We start from the raw sequence: 22,097 nt of genomic DNA, 5'->3' as shown, positions 1-22,097 counted from the left end.
GATTAGAACCCACCCCACATACAGTTTTTTATAAGGATAAAGTTTATCTCCGGCCTCACCCAAAGTTTCTTACAAAAGTAGTCTCTAGCTTTCTATCTGGAGCATAGTAGAGCATTCAGATCCTCTACACAACTTTTTGTGGCAGCTGCTGACAGAGTTCAAGGCGGCAGTCAAGTGTCCTCTCAGAGAATTTCCTCCTGGATATCTTCCTCCATCTGTTATGTTACCAACAGACTAACACAACCCCGCTATCTAGAGTAAAGGCACATTCTACTAGACAGCATACAAGCAGCTTTTGCAACTTTCCTGGTTCAAGTACCCATTATTGACATTTGTAAAGCAGTGACTTTGTCATCAGTCTACACCTTCACTTCTCATTACTCCATTTCCTGTCAGTCCAGAGATGATTCCAGTTTCAGATGGGTGGTCTTACAATCACTGTTCAGATAGACTTTGAACTCTCTCTGTAGCTGTTTGTTTGTGTCACCTACAGTGGAACTGACGTGCAATCACTCAAAGAAGAAGAAACTGTTACCCACCTTTCTGTAACTGTCTTTCTTCAAGATGTGTTGCACATGTCAGTTCCACAACCCACCTCCTTCCACTCTGTATCGGAGTCAGACCAGTATGAAGGAACTGAGGGGAGTCGGGGGCAGCTCCACATTCTTAGACCAGCACACAGTAGCGCAAAGTGACAGAGGGCACTCAAGCCACCCTGACAGGTACCACTGAGGGGAAAAAATCTCTGACATTTGTGCATGAGGCATCACCTACAGTGGCATAGACATGTGCAACACACTTTAAAGAACAGTTATGGAAAGGTAGGTATCTATTTGTTCCTTACCCTCCTCGTAGAGGAAGATGTCAGAAAACAGGAACAGCTTTGAGGGGGGGGAAATCTGCCTCCTTTTAAGGCATGGAGCCAGAAGGTAAATCAGGAGCTGGAATGCTGGCAGTGGAGGGTAAAGAGCAAGTGCTGAGAGCTTGCTTCGTGGTTAAATAAAGAAACTGCAAAGTGACCAGTGTATACTCCAGTTTTCCTGTTTGTATGTGATATGTCACTTGGAGACTGGGCTGTTGCACAGTGGCCAACTTAGGAAGCTATCCTAGAGAACCATTGTGTAACTTCAGACTGTCATATATTTAATAAGCTCCCAGGAGTCAAGCTGATCTGGAGAACAGGCCAAGCACGTTATTAGCCTCATGAGCCTTCAATTCAATCAGTCTGCATAGTCTTCTGAAAAGCATCTACCACACACTGGGCATGCTCAGAGGTTTAACACCAATTTTAGCATAGTCACTCCTGTACTAGTAATTTTATACTCCTCCTTTCATCTCTCTCTTTAGCTACTTCAGTTCATCTCAAGCAGCACTCTTTTTCGACTGGAAATAACACATAGTACAGGTCCATGGATTTGGAAATAGCTTTCGGAACAATTTAATTAGTCTTTGCTCCCCAAATTTTCAAACATAGATGCCTAAAGTTGACCACCCTGGGTGGGATTTTCAAAAGCCCCTAAATCAAAGTAAATGGGACATATGACTTAGGAGTGTGTAGGTGCTTTTGAAATTCATGTATAGGCACCAAAGGTCATTGATTCCCGTAGTGCCCATTGACATAAATATGAGCTACAGGTGCTCAGCATCTCTGAAAATCAGGCCAGTTATTGAGACTGCTAATTTTAGGCCCCTACATTTGGAAACGATGGCCCTTATATATTATTTCAGGCCTGTATGTATAGCTGCTAACATGATTCACTCCATACTGATTATGGTTTGGCATCAGCCCAGCGTTACTTGGAGTTTGCAATCTTTGTGATGCTATTGTCTTCTATATAGGGTTTTGTAGCACACTTATCTCTGTATCTGAACATCTTCCAGTAGTGCATTAAGCAATGTGCCTATACATCGCTTGTGTGTTGTTTGTTCTCTCATCCTCTCCCCAAGAGAGAATTGTGTGCAGTGGGGTGTCTTGTTTTGGTAGGTGTGGGTTTTTTTTTTTTTTATGCTGGGAGGTAGACTTTCTCATTTCTTTTACTGTTCCTTAAGGAATCAAGTTTCACAGTTTTTCTCTGGCAGAAGCTGAAATCTAGATTAGTAGAGTAGAATTTCAGAAGTTATGAACACCTCAGGAATGGAGGTTGTTCGTAACTGAAATGTTTGTAACTTTGAACAAAATGTTATGGTTGTTCTTCGAAAAGTTTACAACTGAACACTGACTTAGTACAGCTTTGAAACTTTACTATGCAGAAGAAAAATGTGGCTTTTAACCATCTTACTTTAAATGAAACAAGCACAGAAACAGTTTCCTTACCTTGTCAAATCTTTTTTTAAACTTTCCTTTTTTTTTTAAAGTAGTTTATGTTTAACACAGTACTGTACTGTATTTGGGGGTTTTTTTGTCTCTGCTACTGCCTGATTGCTTACTTCCGGTTCCAAATGAGGTGTGTGGTTGACCTGTCAGTTTGTAACTCTGGTGTTTGTAACTCTGAGGTTCTACTGTAGATTCTAAGGCAGAAGGGACCACTGTGATCATCTGCACTGATCTCCTACATAACACAGGCAACAGGACTTCCTTGAATTCCTCTTTGAATTAAAATAGATCTTTTAGGAAAACATTCAATCTTGATTTTAAAATTGCTAGTGATGGAGAATCCACCACAACCCTTGGTAATTTGTCCCAATGGTTAATTACTCTCACTATTAAAAATTTACACCTTATTTCCAGTCTGAATTTGTCTAGCTTCAACTTCCAGCAGTTGGATCTTGTTGTACCTTTGTCTGCTAGACTGAAAAGGTCATTATCAAATTTCTGTTCCTGATGTAAGTACATATAGACTGTGATCAAGCCATCCCTTAACTCTCTCTCAAGAACCTATCCGTGCAGGACCCCACTAGAAACACAGCCACTGGATGATGATTCTCCATTAACAATTACAGCTTGAGATTGCCTGTTGTAAATCCATTTAATATGTACCATGTTGATTTGGTACCATGCACATTTCTTAATTAAAATAACATGCAATACCGAGTCAAATGCCTTACACAAGTCTTACTATATTACACCAATGCTGTTACCTTGTCATCTTGTTACCCTCTGCCTCGAGAGTGAGGGAATCTTGCTTGTGCCTAGCTGAGTGTCAGCTCCGTGACACCACCACCCAACCAGCCACTCAAGCATTCTCCTCTGGGCTATGCCAGCCCTGCATTTGCCTTGTACGTTAACAATAGATGTGTCTTACTCCCCAAGTCCCTTTGAAGTATTCTCCAGCCCCGACACTGCTTCCTCACAGAAATCCCAGATCCTCTGTCCCCAAAAGTGCAATGTATCCCAGTTTTACCTTAAATCACTGCTCCTGTAAACCACCCAGCACTTATAATGAAACAGAAGAAGGTTTATTTCAGAAAGGATAGAGATTCTACTAGAAACAAGAGGGAGTGATGGAAACAAATGATTAAAGTACAAAACAAAATCATAAGACATGAACCTGAGTCTTCACTTTTTAATAGACCCTTCCTGCCTAATAAAGTAGATTCCCCCAAAGTTCAGTCTGTTGCAGAGCTGGCTGGCTTCATAGGACCAAGTATTCAATTTTTCATGAGGACGACACCACTTCTTCTTCGAGTGATTGCTCATGTGTATTCCACTATAGGTGTGCGTGCTCGCCACGTGCACCGGTGCCGGAAGTTTTTCCCTTAGCAGTATCCGTAGTGGGGGAGCACCACTGCGACCCATGGAGTGGTGCCGACATATCATGCCATAAAGGGGGCTGCGTGCTCCCTCCACCCTCAGTTCCTTCTTGCTGCCAGTGAAGGTAGTCGGAACTTGCTCCAGCCTAGGCTGCAGCGTTATATCCTTAGTGGTATCCAGTCTTTGGAAAATTTCCTTGCTGAACTTTCTCTTGCGAAGCCGGGCTCGGGGCATGCCCCGTGGCCCAGGCTTCAAGTCGTGCGACTCCTGTCGCAACTCCATGCCCAGAAGCGATCCACACTGTTAGTGTCTTCGCTGTCTGGGCGAGGCTCACATTAGTGAGAAGTGTAAGATCTGCCGCTCCTTCAAGCCACGAACAAAGAAGGAGCGTGAGATCCGACTCCGAGCTCTCCTCATGGAGCGAAGCGAAGCGCCTCCGGTGTGCCGTCCTGATTCAGCACAGCTCCCCAGCTAAACAAGGGAAGACTCAGCAGCGCTGAGAGAAGGAGAGAGGTGAGGCCAGACCCGAGTTGGGCAGCCCACAATCCCCATCGGGACATAGACCTCCGACTCGTGCTGAGCGGAGTAGTCCAGTCCCGTCCACGCGAACCTCACCTCAAGTACGCATGCCGTCGAGACCAGAGGCAGCTCAGGCCGCGCGTGATATCTTGGCGCTTCTGGTGCCGGGTGTGCCGCCTCAGTCGGGCCCCCAGTCCCGTGGAAAGCCGCCCTTGGGCACCCATCAGCCCTCCCTGGAGGTGTCAGAGGTCGAGGCACCTTCCCGGGTCGAGGTGCCGAGTAGAGCCCCGCGACGCATGTCGACTCCGCGTCCCGGCTCTTCAGTGAGCGCATATCACTCCTTCGGTCTTGGATGCCGTTGAGGAGGTGACAAGAGACGACGCCGTTCCTCCTCCAGCTAGTCCGAGAAGAACAGGTCTCGACGCCGTCGGCACCAACGCTCGTACTCAAGCGCCCGCCATTACAGAGGCCATGCTCAGAGTGTGTCCCGAGAGTCCCCGGCACCGAGGCGCTGTGGTTGCAGGCGCCGCAGGGAGTCCAGATACACCTCATCGGAAATTTACCTTTCGACGTCCTCCAGGTCAAAGTCTTGGGGCAGGAGCCGTCATGACAGAGACTGCTCCAGTCGTTCCTACGGCACTGTGCGTTCCTCCAGGACTTCTGCATCGGCGCACAGCCATCTCTCCCCGAGTCGCACCGCACCACATGACCAACCAGCCCTGCCGGCGCCCGAGGCGACTCATTTCCAAGCTGTTCCCTGGCAAGAACAATGGTGCCACTGGGCACCGTGGCCTCAGGTTCCTGCGCAGCCGAGACCTCGCTCCATGGCAGGAACCTCTTAAGGCCGCCCTGCGTCACCTCCCCAGCACTGGGATCAGACCATGGGCGCCGAACCCCCGGCACCGACTCCAGCACCAGACGTGGACGTCGAGCCCACAATGCCGTCTGTGGCTGAAGGCACCGCACCATCCACCTCTTCGGCACCGGGGGATTCAGTTGCGGTACCACCTTCCTCTTCCCAAGAGGACTTAAAGGTACATCAGGAGCTGCTTAGGAGGGTGGCAGCAAATCTCGAGCTCTGGGCCGAGGAGATGGAGGAGCCATCTGATAACCTCTTCAATGTCCTCGCCTCCTCGGTACCGGGGCGTGTGGCGCTCCCATTCCATCAGGGAGTAGCCAACATCACCACTGGCCTCTGGCCCCCGGCCTTCCTTGCGTCAATTTCCAAAAAGGCCGAGAGGAAGTACTTCGTCCCCACAAAGGGTCACAAGTACCTATACACCCACCTAGCTCCTAACTCGTTGGTGGTAGAGTCGGTCCACCACCGTGAGCGGAATGGCCAGCCTGCGCCCACACCAAAAGACAAGGACACTCGTAGACTGGACACCTTTGGGGAAAAAGGTTTATTCTTCTTCGAGTGATTGCTCCTATGCATTCCAGTTAGGTGTGCGCGTGCCGCGTGCACGGCTCGTCGGAAGATTTTTACCCTAGCAACACTCGGTGGGTCGGCTGGGCGCCCCCTGGAGTGGCGCCGCTATAGCGCCGAATATATACCCCAGCCGACCCGTCCGCTCCTCAGTTCCTTTTTACCGCCCGTGACGGTCGTTGGAATGGTGGAGTGCTCCTTTGACCTCCACAGCCCTAGTTTCTCTCTGATTTCTTCGTTGTAATTATTGTATATAGTTCTTAAAATAGTTAGATTAGTTCACTAGTTAGTTAGTTAGGGGAAATTGGGGGGCCTAGCCCTTCTTTTCCCGAACCGGTGCGGGCTCATGCCCAAGGCACCGGGATTCAAGCCCTGCTCGGCCTGTCAGTGGCCCATGCCTATAGGAGACCCTCACACCTCCTGCCTGCGGTGCTTAGGAGAGTCTCATCGTGCAGATAAGTGCCCTATTTGCAAGTCTTTTAAGCCGAGGACAAAGAAAGAGCGAGACTTTCGTTTAAAGCAGCTCTTGATGGAGTCGGCACTTAGCCCTGCGGTGCCGACCTCAGCCGCTCCGCAGTCCTCTTCAGTACGGAGCGCCCCAGCGGTTCCTGGCCGGTCCGGTACTCAGACTGTGAAAAACCAGTAACCGGCACCGGTATCCCGGCACCGTTCCCTCTCTCCTGCGAGGAAGCGTAAGCCGGCACAGACGGCCGCCAAGACATCTGCACCAGGTCCGCTGGCCCAACCAGCACCGACACCTCTGGCGCTGACTCCGTTGGCGCCCAAGACAGGCGCTGTACCGTCGACTCCAGTACCACAAGAGCCGTTGAGTCCGGTACCGCCTTGCTCCCCGGTGCAAACCGTGGTCGAGCTGCCTCTCCCGTCGACACCCGAAACTTTTTCGACGGCGAGAGAGCTGATAGCGCTCACCGAGCCTCAGCGTATCCAGCCCCCGGCACCGCCGGTGCGGGCTGTGAAGTCAGTGGGTAAGCCGGCTATCATGCGGCCTCCTTCCCCTGACGGACGAGAGAGACGGTACTCCAGGTCCCGGTCCCGGAAACGCTCTCCTCCACGCCGATCCAGATCTCGGCGCCGGTCGCAGTCCCGGTACCGCTTGCCATCGCGGTACCAGTCGCACTCCCGGAGACGATCCCGGTCCCGCTCTCCTGACCGGCGGTATTGGCGCAGATCCGGATCTCGGTACCGCTCCCAGTACCGTTCATCCCGCAGCCGCTCCCACCGCCGGGAATCGGGATCCAGGTCGACCTCCCGGCACCGGCACGGTCAATGGTCCCGATCTCGCTCCCGGCACCGTGACGACTGTTACCGTTCCCCGGTACCGTCCAGGGACAGACCGGCGGCGTTGATGGCGCAATCCCACAGTGTCTCCGCCCCGCCGTGGCCTTCGCGTTAGCCGTCTGTCTCCTCGCAAACGGACAGTGTAGCCGATCCACGCACTGATCCTCAAGGCCAGGACCAGGGTCCCCCCCAATGGGGCTTCTGGACCCCATGGGCCTATCATGAGGCGCAAGGGGTACCCCCCTCTCAGGGCCCCAGAACTTCTGTCCACAGGGCGCCTGAGGCTACGGTCAGCAGACCTCCTCCCTCGTCATTGGTAGAGGAACCTCAGCCGCCTGTTGTTGCCGAGCATCCCCCGATCGCGGAGGCTGCACAGCACATTGACGAGCCACCACCTGACACCCTAGTCCCGGGCCTGTCATCGTCTTCCTCGCCGGATGAGGCGGTGGCGGGCGCGTCGTCATCGGGCCCTCTCCCGATTGACCTCCGCGCCCACCAGGACTTGCTTCGACGGGTGGCACAAAACATTAACCTGCCCGTTGAGGAGGTGGCAGAGGATGATGACCCTGTGGTCAGCATAATTGGGGCTGAGGCGCCTCTTCGGGTGGCTTTGCCCTTCATTCGCACCATCCAGAGAAATGCAGATACTATTTGGCAGTCGCCGGCTTCCACCCCTCCCACTGCTCGGGGGGTGGAAAGGAAGTACTCGGTCCCCTCCAGAGGCTATGAGTATCTGTATACACACCCAGCTCCAGACTCGCTGGTTGTGCAGTCCGTTAATGACCATGAGCGCCATGGGCAGCCAGCTCCAGCGCCAAAAACTAAAGAGGCACGGCGCATGGATCTTTTGGGATGGAAGGTCTATTCAGCCGGTGGTCTCCAACTGAGGATTGCCAACCAGCAGGCTCTCCTCAGTAGATACACCCATGACACCTTGCTGTCTCTCTCAAAGTTCACTGAGCTGGTGCCGTCAGACTCCTGCCCTGAATTCAAGGCCCTTATTGAGGAGGGTAAGAAAGCCTCCCGATCGGCACTTCAAGCCTCTCTGGACTCCGCGGATTCAGGAGCCAGGACCTTGGCCTCTGGGGTGACCATGAGGAGGATTTCATGGCTGCAGGCCTCCACGTTACCACCGGAAGTCCAACACACTATCCAGGATTTACCATTTGACACCAAGGGTCTGTTTTCCGAGAAAACAGACTCAAGGCTGCAGACCCTCAAAGATGGTCGAGTCACTATCCGCTCCGTGGGCATGCACACACCGGTTACCCAGCGGAGATCCTTCAGGCCACAGCCATACCGCCCGTTCAACCAGCCCCGACCGCGCCCCGATAATAGGCGCAGGGGCAGAGTGAATCGGCGTAGACCGTCGGGCAACCGGGGAAATCAGCCCCAAGCGCCCTCCAAGCCCCCCCCGGGACCTAAACAAAACTTTTGAGGGGACGCCCGAGGGCGGCCCACCAGTTTATTTACCGGATCCTTCCCCGTTATTTTCCAACCGTCTTTCCCACTTCCTGCCGGCGTGGTCCCACATAACAACAGACAACTGGGTGCTCTGCACGGTGCAGTTTGGTTACCGACTCCAATTTGTTTCGCCCCTTCCCTCCCACCCACCCTCCCTGTCCCTCTTCAGGGACCCCTCTCACGAGCAGTTCCTCTTACAAGAGGTCGAGACTCTGTTGAGTTTGGGTGCCATAGAGGAGGTGCCAGAAGGCATGCGAGGCAGGGGATTTTACTCCCGTTATTTCCTGATCCCCAAGGCTAAGGGAGGTCTGCGACCAATCCTCGACCTCCGAGAGCTCAACAGATTTCTGGTCAAGCTCAAGTTCCGCATGGTAACCCTGGGGACCATTATCCCCTCCCTGGATCCGGGAGACTGGTTTGCCGCCCTCGACATGAGGGACGCATACTTCCATATCGCGATTTACCTCCCTCATCGACGCTATCTGCGCTTCGTCGTCAACAGTATGCACTACCAGTTTACGGTGCTCCCATTCGGCCTCTCCACGGCACCGAGGGTCTTCACCAAGTGCATGGCAGTGGTGGCTGCGGCCCTTCGCCGTCGTCGCATACATGTTTACCCGTATCTCGACGACTGGCTGATCCGCGGATCTTCCCGCCAACTGGTAACAAGTCAAATGGCCGAGATCCTAGGCCTGTTCCAACGGCTAGGCCTTATGATCAACGCCGAAAAGTCTACCTTAGCTCCAACACAAAGGGTGGAGTTCATCGGTGCAGTCCTGGATTCCAATTTAGCCAGGGCCTGCCTCCCTCAACCTCGGCACCAGAATTTGGCTTCCCTTGTCCGAGACCTACAGTCCTTTCCGAAAACGACGGTGCGGTCCTGCCTCCGCCTCCTCGGCCACATGGCGGCATGCACATTCGTGACCATGTACGCGAGGCTGCGTCTTCACTCCTTTCAAACTTGGCTGGCGTCGGTGTACCGCCCGCACCGCGACTCCATAGATATGGTGATCACAGTCCCGAGATCAACCTTCGAACCGCTCAACTGGTGGCTGAACCCGGAGGTAGTGTGTGCCGGAGTTCCATTCCGCCCACCCCACCCATCTGTCACACTGACCACGGATGCTTCGGCATTGGGGTGGGGTGCACACCTCAACAACCTGCACACCCAGGGTCTCTGGTCGCCCCAAGAGCTCTCCCTTCATATCAATGTCAGGGAGCTGCGGGCAATTCGCTTGGCGTGTCAAACCTTCCACGCCCATCTCCAAGGGCGCTGCGTGGCCGTTTTCACGGACAACACGACGGCGATGTTTTACGTCAACAGGCAGGGGGGGCTCATTCCTCCCTGCTTTGCACGGAAGCGATACACCTTTGGGACTTCTGTATAACCCACTCTATTCACCTGGTAGCATAGTTTGTTCCAGGAGTGCAGAACACGTTGGCCGACCATCTCAGCAGGTCATTCCTCTCCCACGAGTGGTCGATTCACCCAGATGTTATCCACACAGTTTTCCAGAGGTGGGGTGTTCCCCAAATAGACCTGTTTGCCTCCAAAGAGAACAGGAAATGTCACCAGTTCTGCTCTTACCAGGGTCGCTCCCAGGGCTCCCTATCGGACGCATTCCTCTGCCCCTGGACGGGTCACCTGCTGTATGCCTTCCCTCCGTTCCCCCTCGTACACCGGGTGCTACTCAAGCTCTGGAGGGACAGGGCCCGCCTCATACTCATCGCTCCGGCCTGGCCGAGACAGCACTGGTACACCCTGCTGCTCAAGCTCTCGGTACGGGATCCCATTCCTCTCCCCTTATGGCCGGACCTCATAACACAGGACTTCGGCAGGCTTCGCCACCCGGACCTGCAGTCCCTCCATCTTACAGCTTGGTTCCTACGTGGCTGACACGAGCGGAGCGTGACTGCTCTGCGGCGGTGCAGCAAGTCCTGATGGAAAGCAGGAAGCCTTCCACTTGATCGACCTACCTCGCGAAATGGAAGCGTTTCGCACTCTGGTGCGATCAGAAGGGTCTCAATCCTTTCGCAGTCCCTATTCCTATGATCCTGGACTACCTCTGGTCTCTCAAGGAGCAAGGTCTCGCGGTCTCCTCCTTGAAGGTGCACCTGGCGGCAATTTCCGCCTTTCGACCTGGTGTGGGAGAACGGTCCATCTTTTCCAATCAGATGGTTTCCCGCTTCCTTAAGGGACTAGATCGCTTGTACCCGCCGATACGGCGTCCTACACCTTCCTGGGATTTGAACTTAGTTCTAGCCAAGCTTATGGGAGCCCCCTTTGAGCCCTTGGCCACCTGTTCCCTTCTCTATTTGTCATGGAAAACGACCTTTCTCGTCGCTATAACATCAGCAAGATGAGTTTCCGAGCTTCACGCCCTAACGGCTGGTCCACCGTATACCATCTTCCACAGCTTCGGCCACACCCGGCCTTCCTCCCTAAGGTGGTGTCGGCCTTCCATGTGAACCAGGACATTTTCCTCCCGGTTTTTTTCCCGAAGCCGCACGCCTCACGTCATGAACAACAGCTTCACAGCCTCGACGTCCGCAGGGCCCTCGCATTTTACATAGAGCGAACGAAACCCTTCCGGCGTTCGCCCCAGCTATTCGTAGCGGTTGCCGATCGCATGAAGGGCAAGCCGGTCTCCTCTCAGAGGATCTCCTCCTGGGTGACAGCATGTATCCGGACATGCTACGAGCTTGCTCACGTGCCAGCTAGTCGTCTCACCGCTCACTCTACGAGAGCGCAAGCTTCTTCTGCCGCCTTCCTGGCCCATGTCCCCATCCTGGACATCTGTCGGGCGGCTACCTGGTCTTCGGTCCACACTTTTGCTGCCCACTACGCGTTGGTGCAACAATCTAGAGACGATGCAGCCTTCGGCTCAGCAGTCTTACACTCTGCCACGTCTCACTCCGACCCCACCGCCTAGGTAAGGCTTGGGAATCACCTAACTGGAATGCATAGGAGCAATCACTCGAAGAAGAAAAGACTGTTACTCACCGTTGTAACTGTTGTTCTTCGAGATGTGTTGCTCCTATCCATTCCAGACCCGCCCTCCTTCCCCACTGTCGGATTAGCCGGCAAGAAGGAACTGAAGAGCGGACTGGTCGGCAGGGGTATATATCTGGTGCTATAGCGGCACCACTCCAGGGGGCGCCCAGCCGACCCACCGAGTGTTGCTAGGGTAAAAATCTTCCAACGAGCCGTGCACGCGGCGCGCGCACACCTAACTGGAATGGATAGGAGCAACACATCTCAAAGAACAACAGTTACAACGGTGAGTAACCGTCTTTTCGTCTGCGAGTTTCCAGCTCAGAGTGGCCAACCACCAGGCACTGCTGAGCCGGTATGAGTTTAATCTCTGGGGTACCCTCTTTAAGTTTGAGCCCCTTCTCCGGGACAAGGACGGAAAGGAGTTTCGGGCCTTGATCGATGAGGGTGCGGCCATGGCCAAAGCAGCTCTCCAGGCAGCTACGGATGCAGCGGACACAGTCGCTCGTACGATGGCTTCCACAGTCTCCATGCGACAGGCGTCGTGGCTCTCGCTCTCGGGGTTGTCAGTCAAGTCTCAGTCTATAATGCAGGACCTGCCGTTTGATGGCAAGGCCCTGTTTGCAGAACAGACAGATACCCATCCGCACGGGATGAAGGACTCCTGCACCACCCTTCAGATACTAGGCCTGTACGTCCCTCCCTCTAAGGACAAGCCCAGGCCTCAAACCTCTGCTCCTTTCGTTCAGGGCAGATACGAGCCCCCGCCTAAGCGGCAGAGGGAAGAAAGGCGTCGGTCCCAACGCCATCCCGTTTGGCCCCACGGCCTGCGACCTCTAAGGCCAGGCGGCCGGGGAAGCGGCGTTTTTGACTCATTGAGGGGGGTCACCGAGCCTGTTGCCAGTGTTCCCCCCACCCAGTTAATAAAGTTGCCTTTTATGAACAGTTTATCGGCCTTCCGACTGCAATGGGCCCATATACCATCGGACCAATGGGTCCTCAGCACCATTTCCCAAGGGTACAGGCTGCAGTTTGTTTCCATCCCTCCCAATTGTCCCCTGTTCAGGCAGCTGGCCGGGGTCCTGGAGCATGCCCTCCTCCTCCATCAGGAGGTGGAGTGCCTCCTCTCCCTGGGAGCGGTGGAAAGGGTATCTCGGGAATACCAGGGCAGGGGTTTTTACTCCAGGTATTTCCTCATCCCGAAAGCGAAGGGTGGGCTCCAGCCCATTCTCGACTTGTGGTATCTCACCCAGTTCCTCGTTCGTTGCAAATTCCGCATGGTGTTCCTGGCCTCCATTATTCCATCCCTAGACCAGCGGGATTGGTTTACGGCGCTGGACCTCCAGGATGCATACTTTCACATCCACATATTCGAGGTTCACAGGCGTTTCCTCCGTTTCATGGTGGGTCAGGACCATTTCCAGTTTACGGTTCTCCCCTTTGGCCTCTCTACTGCCCCCAGGGTATTTACAAAGTGTATGGTCATTGTGGCTGCCCACCTCAGGAAAAAGGGGCTGCAAATCTTTCCCTACCTCGACGACTGGCTACTCAAGGGCTGGTCTTAGTCTCTGGTGCAGCAGCACATGAGCATCCTGCTAAACACCTGTGCAGCTCTGGGCCTACTGGTAAACGAGGAGAAATCCACGTTAATCCTGGTTCAGCGCATAAGCTTTATAGGGGCGCTGCTGGATTCCTGGGCCATAGCCTCCTTTCCAGAGGACAGATTCGAGACGCTCAAAGCTCTCATCGCCTCGGTCACGGCCTTTCTGGTGACCACGGCACAGGTGTGCCTGCAAATCCTTGGCCACATAGCAGCATGCACCTATGTGGTGCGACTTGCCAGGCTTTGGATGAGGCCCCTTCAGCTCTGGCTGGCCTCCCGGTACTCCCAGGCCAGAGACAGCCTGGAGTTGTCACGCTGCTACCCAAGGTGGTGGCAGATCTCCAATGGTGGTCCCTCCCGAGCAACATGCTCCAGGGTATCCCCTTCCGAGAGCCCCCTCCATCACTAGACCTAGTGTCGGACGCCTCGGACCTGGGCTGGGGAGCCCACATGGGCGATATCAGGACCCAGGGCATGTGGTCACCAGAGGAACTGGCCCTGCACATAAATGTCACGGAGCTCAGGGCCGTACGCCTGGCGTGCATGGCCTTTTGCCAGCACATACAAGGGAAGGTAGTCAGAGTCCTTACGGACAGCACGACCGCCATGTATTACATCAACAAACAGGGGGGCACGCATTCCCGGGCCTTATGCCAGGAAGCCCAACTCCTGTGGGAGTTTTGTATAGCCCACTACGTACTTCTGCAGGCTTTGTATCTGCCTGGCAAGAGCAACACGTTCGCAGACCACCTGAGCAGGGTGTTCTCCCAGCAGCACGAGTGGTCCCTGCACAGGGAGGTAGCCAGGTGGATCTTCCTACAGTGGGGTGCTCCCCAGGTAGACCTGTTCGCCACCGCCCAGAATCGACAGTGTCCTCGATTCTGCTCCAGAGCAGGAGGGGGCGAGGGGTCGATATCAGATGTGTTCCTACTCCCATGGTCGGGGCCCATGTTGTACGCCTTTCCGCCCTTCCCCTTAATAGGCAGGGTCCTACAGAAGGTGAAGTCAGACAGGGCGAGGGTCATTCTCATAGCTCTGGATTGGGCCCGTCAGCATTGGTACAGGTCCCTACTGCAACTCTTAGCGGCCCCTCCGTGCAGGCTGCCGCTCCGCCTGGACCTCCTCTCCCAGGAGGAAGGTCGTCTCCTCCATCCCAACCTAGCCGCTCTCCACCTGACAGCGTGGCTGCTCCATGGTTAAATGAGGAGGAAGAGAGGTGTTCTGAGGATGTGAGGAAGGTCCTCCTGGAAAGTAGGAAACCCTCCACATGTCGAACCTACCTGGCTAAATGGTATAGGTTCTCTAGGTGGGCGAGGGATAGAGGTTCCTCTCCCTCCTCCGTGTGTATCCAGCTTGTCCTCGACTACCTCCTCTTCCTTAGGACCCAGGGGCTGGCGTCCTCTTCGGTCAGGGTGCACCTGGTGGCCATTTCGGCCTTCCACCCCCCCGGTGCAGGGCCTGTCTGTGTTCTCACATCACATGACGGCCCGATTTCTGAAAGGGTTAGATCGGGTATTCCCATATGCCAGACCCCCAATTCCGCTCTGGGACCTGAACTTGGTGCTCTCCTGCTTCACAGGGCCTCCCTTTGAGCTGTTAGCCACGTGCTCGTGGTCCCACCTGTCGTGGAAGGTGGCATTCCTAGTGGCCATCACCTCAGCCCGCTGCATCTCGGAGCTCAGGGCCCTGACTTCTGAACTGCCGTATACGGTCTTCCATAAGGACAAGGTTCAGCTCCACCCTCACCCCGCTTTTTTGCCAAAGGTAGTCTCGGCTTTTCACATGGTTCAGGATATTTTTCTCCCGATCCTCTGTCCTAAACCCCATTCCTCCAATGTGGAACGCCGCCTGAACACATTGGACGTGCACAGAGCGCTGGCCTTCTACCTGGACAGAACCTGGTCATTTAGGAGGTCCCCCCACCTTTTTATTGCTTCGGCCGAGTCTATGAGGGGACGGCCAGTGTCCACCCAGTGCATGTCCCGCTGGATCACCTCGTGCATTCGCACCTGTTACGACCTGGCAGGGGTTCCCCTGCCTCCTATTGTAAAGGCGCATTGCACCAGAGCTCAAGACTCGTCAGCGGCCTATGTGGCTCATGTCCCTATCCAGGACATCTGTAGGGCTGCTACGTGGTCCTCTGTCCACACCTTTTCATCGCACTATGCGATCGTCTCCCAAACGAGGGATGACGCCGGGTTTGGTAGGGCGGTGCTCCGCCCCAGTAACCCTTAAAACTTTACATTTAAACTCCTACCTGTCTCCATCAGGTATAGCTTGGAGTCACCTATAGTGGAATACACGAACAATCACTCGAAGAAGAAAGCACAGTTACCTGTTTCCATAACTGGCATTCTTCGAGATGTGTTGCTCAGGTGTATTCCACGTCCCACCCTCCTTCCCCTCTGTCGGAGTTGTCTGGCAAGAAGGAACTGAGGGTGGAGGGAGCGTGCAGCCCCCTTTATGGCGTGATATGTCGGCGCCACTCCAGGGGTTGCAGTGGTGCTCCCCCACTACGGATATTGTTAAGGGAAAAAGTTCCGGCACCGGTGCACGTGGCGAGCACACACACCTATAGTGGAATACACCTGAGCAACACATCTCGAAGAACGCCAGTTACGGAAACAGGTAACTGTCCTTTCTCAAGATGGCTCCTCAGTAAGAGGATCCGGGGGGCCTCTCTCCATTCTGTGTTATACTGAAACAGCCTTTGGTCTCTCTGTATAGACAGAACAGCCCTTGTCTCTTATAATGTCCCTTCTTTACCTTCAAAAGTGGTGTCAGTTGTGTGTAGCTCTCTCTAAAAGGTTTTCCATTGGCTGTTCTGGGATGGGGCAGTAGTATACCAAAGAACCTCGACATTTGACCAGATAGGGGTGGCAACTACCTCCTGCATGAATAGGCCATCACCCAGTAATAGTACTCTCTTGTGACTCCTTTTAACTGTAAGAGCATGTAAAGGGGTGCACTCACCCCTTGTGAGCGCCCCCTTGGAGAAGTGTGTGTGCCTGCTCTCTCTCTCTCTCTCTGGTTGCTCCTGCTCTGGGATAGAGCAGTGGCCCAGGGCTCCCTCCCTGGAGAGAATGTCTTCGCCCTCTTGGGCTTCCTGGCTACAGCTCTCCAGCTGGGCCACTATAGTTCAGTCCTCCCCTCTGGGGTGCTTCACTGTCCAGGCCACTTCCCCCAATAGCTAATGGGGATTGAGGGGGGGGAACTGGGCCCAGCCCAGGAACCCTGTAGATAGCAGCTGTCTGCTGTGTCCCTTTATCTAAGTCATGCTGCTGCTCTAATTCCCTGGGCCACTTCCTTGCGGCCCTGTGCCATCTTCACCCTTATCTCAGGGCTTGTCCTGATGGAGTCCCCACAATCGACTCAGGGTTCCTTTTCGCTCTCCCTGGCTTCTGGCAGTTTGACCTCCTCCGAGGGCCTTCAACTCCCTCAGCCAGCCACACACCATCCATACTCCTACAGCTCCAGCAAGGAACTGAACTCCCTCTGGCCCTGCAGCGCCTCTTACACTAGGCTGCTGGGCCCTGATTGGCTGTGTCCCACGCAGCCACTCTAGGCAGCTTGGAGGATCCTCTCCACTGCCCTTTTTTGGGGCAGGGTGTGGCACAGCCAAGAGGCCTCCAGTAGGAGGTGCCAGAGGGTCTGATATACCCCATCGCAGATCATATGTTATTCTTTTATTGTTTAACAGCATGATTAATCACAATTAATTTTTTTAATCGCTTGACGGTGCTAATGATCTCAACTTGGGGCGGAACTCTGCTGTTTCTAAAAGTTATCCTCTTAACACTGTTAGCTTCAGTTTATGCAAAATTGGGTCTGCCTGTTTCTGTTTGAACTGCTAACTCTGAAGTAGTCTCACAACATGGACTTGATATTAATCCATTTCCGTGTCCGCTGGGGTTGATGTGCTTACTGTTCTGCTAAGTGTATGTGCTACATGTATTTGTTATCCAGTTTACATTCCATATGGAAATCCATCTTTGCAGCTTGGTCCAGAAGCCTTCATCCCTCTGCCCCATCCTCAAGCTGCGCCCTTTCCCTGCTTACGTATGTACTCCCTCTTCCTGACAACTGAGGCAAGTTGCTAGGATGCGATAAGTTCTTTGCACGGCTCCCTTTGCTGGGAATTAAACTCTTTCCTGCCTGAATTAGTGTGTAGTATGTCCACACTCTCACATTTGGATTCTAGGTGGTGCTAATAATTTTTAAACAATATTCAGAGTTTGTGATCACTTTCTATATTATGCGTCCAGTATCCAATGTAAAGGCCAGCACTCTGCCATTAACGTCCAGTCCCAAGCAGTGTGCTGTGCAGTCGCTGCATGTCCAAGGAGAACGACAGCTCTGCCTTGCTCTGTACCAAGCACTGGGACGCTCTTGGCTTCACATATGGGAAAGACCTTTGGAAAACGATGATGGTCTATGGACACATACTTGTCCAAATGTTGGGCAACTGCTTGCCTCAAGTTCTCCACCACTGCTAATGCATTGGAAGTTTTGTTTGTCAGCTGGCTGGTTTTATTCTTTTTATTGCAATTTCTTCTTCTTTCCTTTCTTACATAGGAACGGCCGTACCGGGTCAGACCAAAGGTCCATCTAGCCCAGTATCTGTCTACCGACAGTGGCCAATGCCAGGTGCCCCAGAGGGAGTGAACCTAACAGGCAATGATCAAGTGATCTCTCTCCTGCCATCCATCTCCATCCTCTGACGAACAGAGGCTAGGAAAACCATTCCTTACCCACCCTGGCTAATAGCCATTTATGGATTTAGCCATCATGAATTTATCCAGTCCCCTTTTAAACATTGTTATAGTCCTAGCCTTCACAACCTCCTCAGGTAAGGAGTTCCACAAGTTGACTGTGCGCTGCGTGAAGAAGAACTTCCTTTTATTTGTTTTAAACCTGCTGCCTATTAATTTCATTTGGTGACCCCTAGTTCTTGTATTATGGGAATAAGTAAATAACTTTTCCTTATCCACTTTCTCAACATCACTCATGATTTTATATACCTCTATCATATCCTTGCTTAGTCTTCTCTTTTCCAAGCTGAAGAGTCCTAGCCTCTTTAATCTTTCCTCGTATGGGACCCTCTCCAAACCCCTAATCATTTTAGTTGCTCTTTTCTGAACCTTTTCTAGTGCTAGAATATCTTTTTTGAGGTGAGGAGACCACATCTGTACACAGTATTCGAGATGTGGGCGTACCATGGATTTATGTAAGGGCAATAATATATTCTCAGTCTTATTTTCTATCCCCTTTTTAATGATTCCTAACATCCTGTTTGCTTTTTTGACCACCTCTGCACACTGCGTGGACATCTTTAGAGAACTATCCACGATGACTCCAAGATCTTTTTCCTGACTCGTTGTTGCTAAATTAGCCCCCATCATGTTGTATGTATAGTTGGGGTTATTTTTTCCAATGTGCATTACTTTACATTTATCCACATTAAATTTCATTTGCCATTTTGTTGCCCAATCACTTAGTTTTGTGAGATCTTTTTGAAGTTCTTCACAATCTGCTTTGGTCTTAACGATCTTGAGCAGTTTAGTATTATCTGCAAACTTTGCCACCTCACTGTTTACCCCTTTCTCCAGATCATTTATGAATAAATTGAATAGGATTGGTCCTAAGACTGACCCTTGGGGAACACCACTAGTTACTCCTCTCCATTCTGAGAATTTACCATTAATTCCTACCCTTTGTTCCCTGTCCTTTAACCAGTTCTCAATCCATGAAATGCTCTTAGCTTTCTCTGCAACCTTCCAGGCAGTGAGAAACATTTTTAACTGTTGCTTTTACTGGTGCCATTTTTGAAGTGGTTTTGGAGGGATTAGTTGTTCTCTCATTAATTTCCTGTACCTTCAGGCATTGTGTAATATCCACATAAGAGCACTGATGAGCTAGAGGGGCTGTGAGACCCTTGGGACAGATCTGCCTTTGGGCTTCAGGAGAGACAGTCTCACTTTCTTCTTCGTTTTAAATACATTTCTAACTCATTTTCTCGTAAGCTCTGTGCATTGGAAAGTGACCCTAAAGTCTTGCTAGGGACTGAATATGTAGAGAGGAAAGGGTTCATTCTGCAGCAGAAAGCTAGGGAGACTTATAGACCTTTCATCCACTGGCTTTTAATATAAAGTAAATTGGCTATGTTTGGGATGGCCAGCCCAGAGCATAATGATGTGAGCTTGGTGGGCAGGATGCTGTTATGTTTGCAATAGGTTGTGCAGCCTCAAAATGCTAAGGCTGGCTCTGCTTGTTGAAATGTTTAGTCTTCTTGGATGCTGCAGTCACTGTCATTGCTGCCAGGGGATCTCCCTTCCACCAGCGTTGCTAGCACATGACGAGGAGGGAGGGCCAAGCCGCTGCTATAGCCTCACTTCTCTCCCTACCATTGCCTGTGCCCCTGCCCATGGTGTGAAGAGCTGGCTTTGGAAGGGAGTCTGGAAAGCCATTCTCCTCAGACACACACCCAGAATCCCAAGGGCATGGTGTGTGGGGGTGGCAGGATTGATAGATTAAAGTCGGGGGGCAGTACAGATTAGATTTTGGGGGTAGAGCCTGGGCTGCTGGGTATTTTAGCCAGGGAGCATTGCATGTATTGCCAGCTGAGGTGGAATGTTTTTTAAGAAGCCCCTTCTTTATCTCTCAGCAGCACCAAGCCACTCAGGAGTGCAGCTGGCTGCCAGGAAGGTCCAGCATTTCTGTTAACTTTTGCCTGAGCCTTTGCTCCAAGTTTTAGGCTTGACACTTTGTGTGCATTACAAGAGCACTGTGTTTTGCAATGGGGTTTGAGACAGAGAAGGCGAATGCCTGGCATCCAGGGAGGGAGGGCATTGTATGCATGAGGGCAGCATGGATTCTATGCTTAGATACCAAGGTGGTGAGCCTGGTAGAAATGCTGTCCAGAGAGATGAAGAAGATGTGGAAGATGTAGGAGTCTGGTTTCTTGGACACGTTCCCTGACTTTTGTTGCTGCTTTTCTGACAGCACTGAAGAAGTGCTCATATGCTTGCTTTCTCAGACTGCACGAAGTAGGAATGTACACAGGCCTGCACCAGTAATGTCGGTGAAGGCTGGCTAATGAGCTGTACAGGGGTCCACTTGCATCTTAGATGTTTGTTCTGTTACTGGGATCTGCAACAGCTCAGATATTTGGGGTTTAAAAGTCTTTCCTTAACTTACAGTTTTCCTCAGTTCAACCATTTGTGTTTCAATAATTCATTATTCTTTAAGGCTCTTTCTCTGAAGTTATTGAGCCACGTTTACAACCTTGAGTGCAGCTAGATGAAGTTATGAGTTGTGGATTTCCATAACTTTTTGTAAACTGTTTTCAGAGAATTGCCCTGGGATTGGAAGTTCCTGTTCCACTTGCTGTCCATGTGCTGCATTTCTTAAGTATGCAAAATTCGCCTGCCAGATCGTCCCCACAGTAGGGGCCCTTATTGTGTGCCACCCAAAGCCCTGCTCTTCTGTCTGAGTTCCTGGGCACGGCAATATCCCTACAATGCACTTGCAAGCATCAGAATGACTGCACCAGATCTCAGAGATGAAAATGTGCTCATGACACCTCAGAGACACCTAGTGGATATTTTCATTTAACCACCTACTCTTTCCAAGAGAGCCAAAGATTCCTGTCCTCTTTGGATCATGGCACTCTGCTACTGAAACCCAGTGTGCACGAACAAGAGCTGCTGCTGGCTTCGTGGGAAGAACTGAGGAGCGTTGCTGCAGGCTGAGGATGGCCTCACTGAAGATGATCCAGCAGAGTTAGGCAGATGTTTACATTGACCTAAGGCAATTGGGAGGTGCCATGTGGTTTGGCACCACATAAGAGGAGACAATCATCGAAGGTGGATTTCTCTCACTGTCAGTCTCACCATAGAACCTGGGTCTCTGGTGAAGTGGAGACTGACTACGGAGACAAGAAGCTAGCCTCTGGGATTCGGCAAACTCATTATATCTGTGAGGGTTAAGCCTTCCCTCTCCCCTTTTCTCTTTGTGCAGGTGCTGCTAGAGAAAGAGAGGGAGAAGAAGTCTTTGCTGGAGGCACTGCTCCAAACACAGGAAGAGTTGACAGATGCCTGTCAGCAGCTGGAGCAGCTTCGCCAAGAGGTGAAGAAGCAACAGAAGGAGCAGGTAGGTTTGACCAGCAGGGAGCAGTAGAGAGGAAGGAACGGGCTGTCAGAGTCCAACATATAGGATGGAAAAAATGGGGGTGAAAGGAGAGAGAAAGGGGACCAAGTCAGGGACTAGAGGGCAGTGCAGAGCTGGGAGAAAAGCACTGGGGCAGAAAGGGCAAGGGCTGCGCCTGGGCAGAGGCCTGGTAAGCTGATAAGCCAGAGAGCTCAGTAAAAGGAAGGACAGGTTAGAGGCAAAGATGGCAGCCAGGTGGGTTTTGTGCACACGACCACCCAGGCGGAGCAAAGACAGAAATATGTGGTTGGTGAGAGGGACTCTGGGGCACAGAAAGGAAGGAGCAGGATTTGATATTTCACAGCTTTCAGTGACTCACTCTTTGGCCGGGCTGCAGGACACCATGGAGGGGCTGCAAGCTGAGCTCCAGGAAGCTCAGAATCAGATGGAGGCAGTGGAGAGCAGGCACCTGGAAGAGGTCAAAACCCTCAAACAGGAAATAGACATTCTCCTTCTGCAGCGAGACACCCTGCGAAACCAGGTGACTGCCCCAGGAACAGTGCAATGGGGATTCCACCCAGGAGGGTGGCAGTCCCCCTGCTTGTCACTCACCCTCAATATGACCCTCAGCCCTGATCCTGGCTAGGCAGAGGGGGGAGGTCCCCTCTGTTTGTCAGAGGATGGAGATGGATGGCAGGAGAGAGATCACTTGATCATTGCCTGTTAGGTTCACTCCCTCTGGGGCACCTGGCATTGGCCACTGTCGGTAGACAGATACTGGGCTAGATGGTCTGACCCGGTACGGCCATTCTTATGTTCTTATGTCCCTCTGTCTTTTGCCTGGTTGTTCACCCCTGATCTCAGCTGGTGGGGACGGTGCCTCTCTCCATCACTCTGCTGCTCACTCAAATCCCACCCCAATCTTGGCTGGCAGGGACAGTCCCTCTGCCTG

The 22,097-nt window shown here is 52.4% G+C and overlaps 1 protein-coding gene across 7 annotated transcripts in view; it reads left to right on the top strand.

Annotated features, from left to right (window-relative positions):
- Window positions 1-22,097, top strand: part of CEP250 (centrosomal protein 250) — a 153,221-nt gene that overhangs the window by 100,422 nt on the left and 30,702 nt on the right. For 6 of the 7 annotated variants that reach the window (XM_044985125.1, XM_044985124.1, XM_044985130.1 and 3 more), the window contains 2 exons: window positions 21,017-21,148; window positions 21,543-21,686. In XM_044985125.1, coding sequence (XP_044841060.1) covers window positions 21,017-21,148; window positions 21,543-21,686 — 276 coding nt within the window. The remainder of the gene's footprint in view (window positions 1-21,016; window positions 21,149-21,542; window positions 21,687-22,097) is intronic. The other variant, XM_044985126.1, reaches the window with a different exon arrangement.

Source organism: Mauremys mutica, chromosome 13, assembly GCF_020497125.1.
Source record: "Mauremys mutica isolate MM-2020 ecotype Southern chromosome 13, ASM2049712v1, whole genome shotgun sequence".
Taxonomy (NCBI): domain Eukaryota; kingdom Metazoa; phylum Chordata; order Testudines; family Geoemydidae; genus Mauremys; species Mauremys mutica.
Note: the sequence above shows the minus strand (reverse complement) of the source record. Positions and strands in the feature narration are given on the sequence as shown.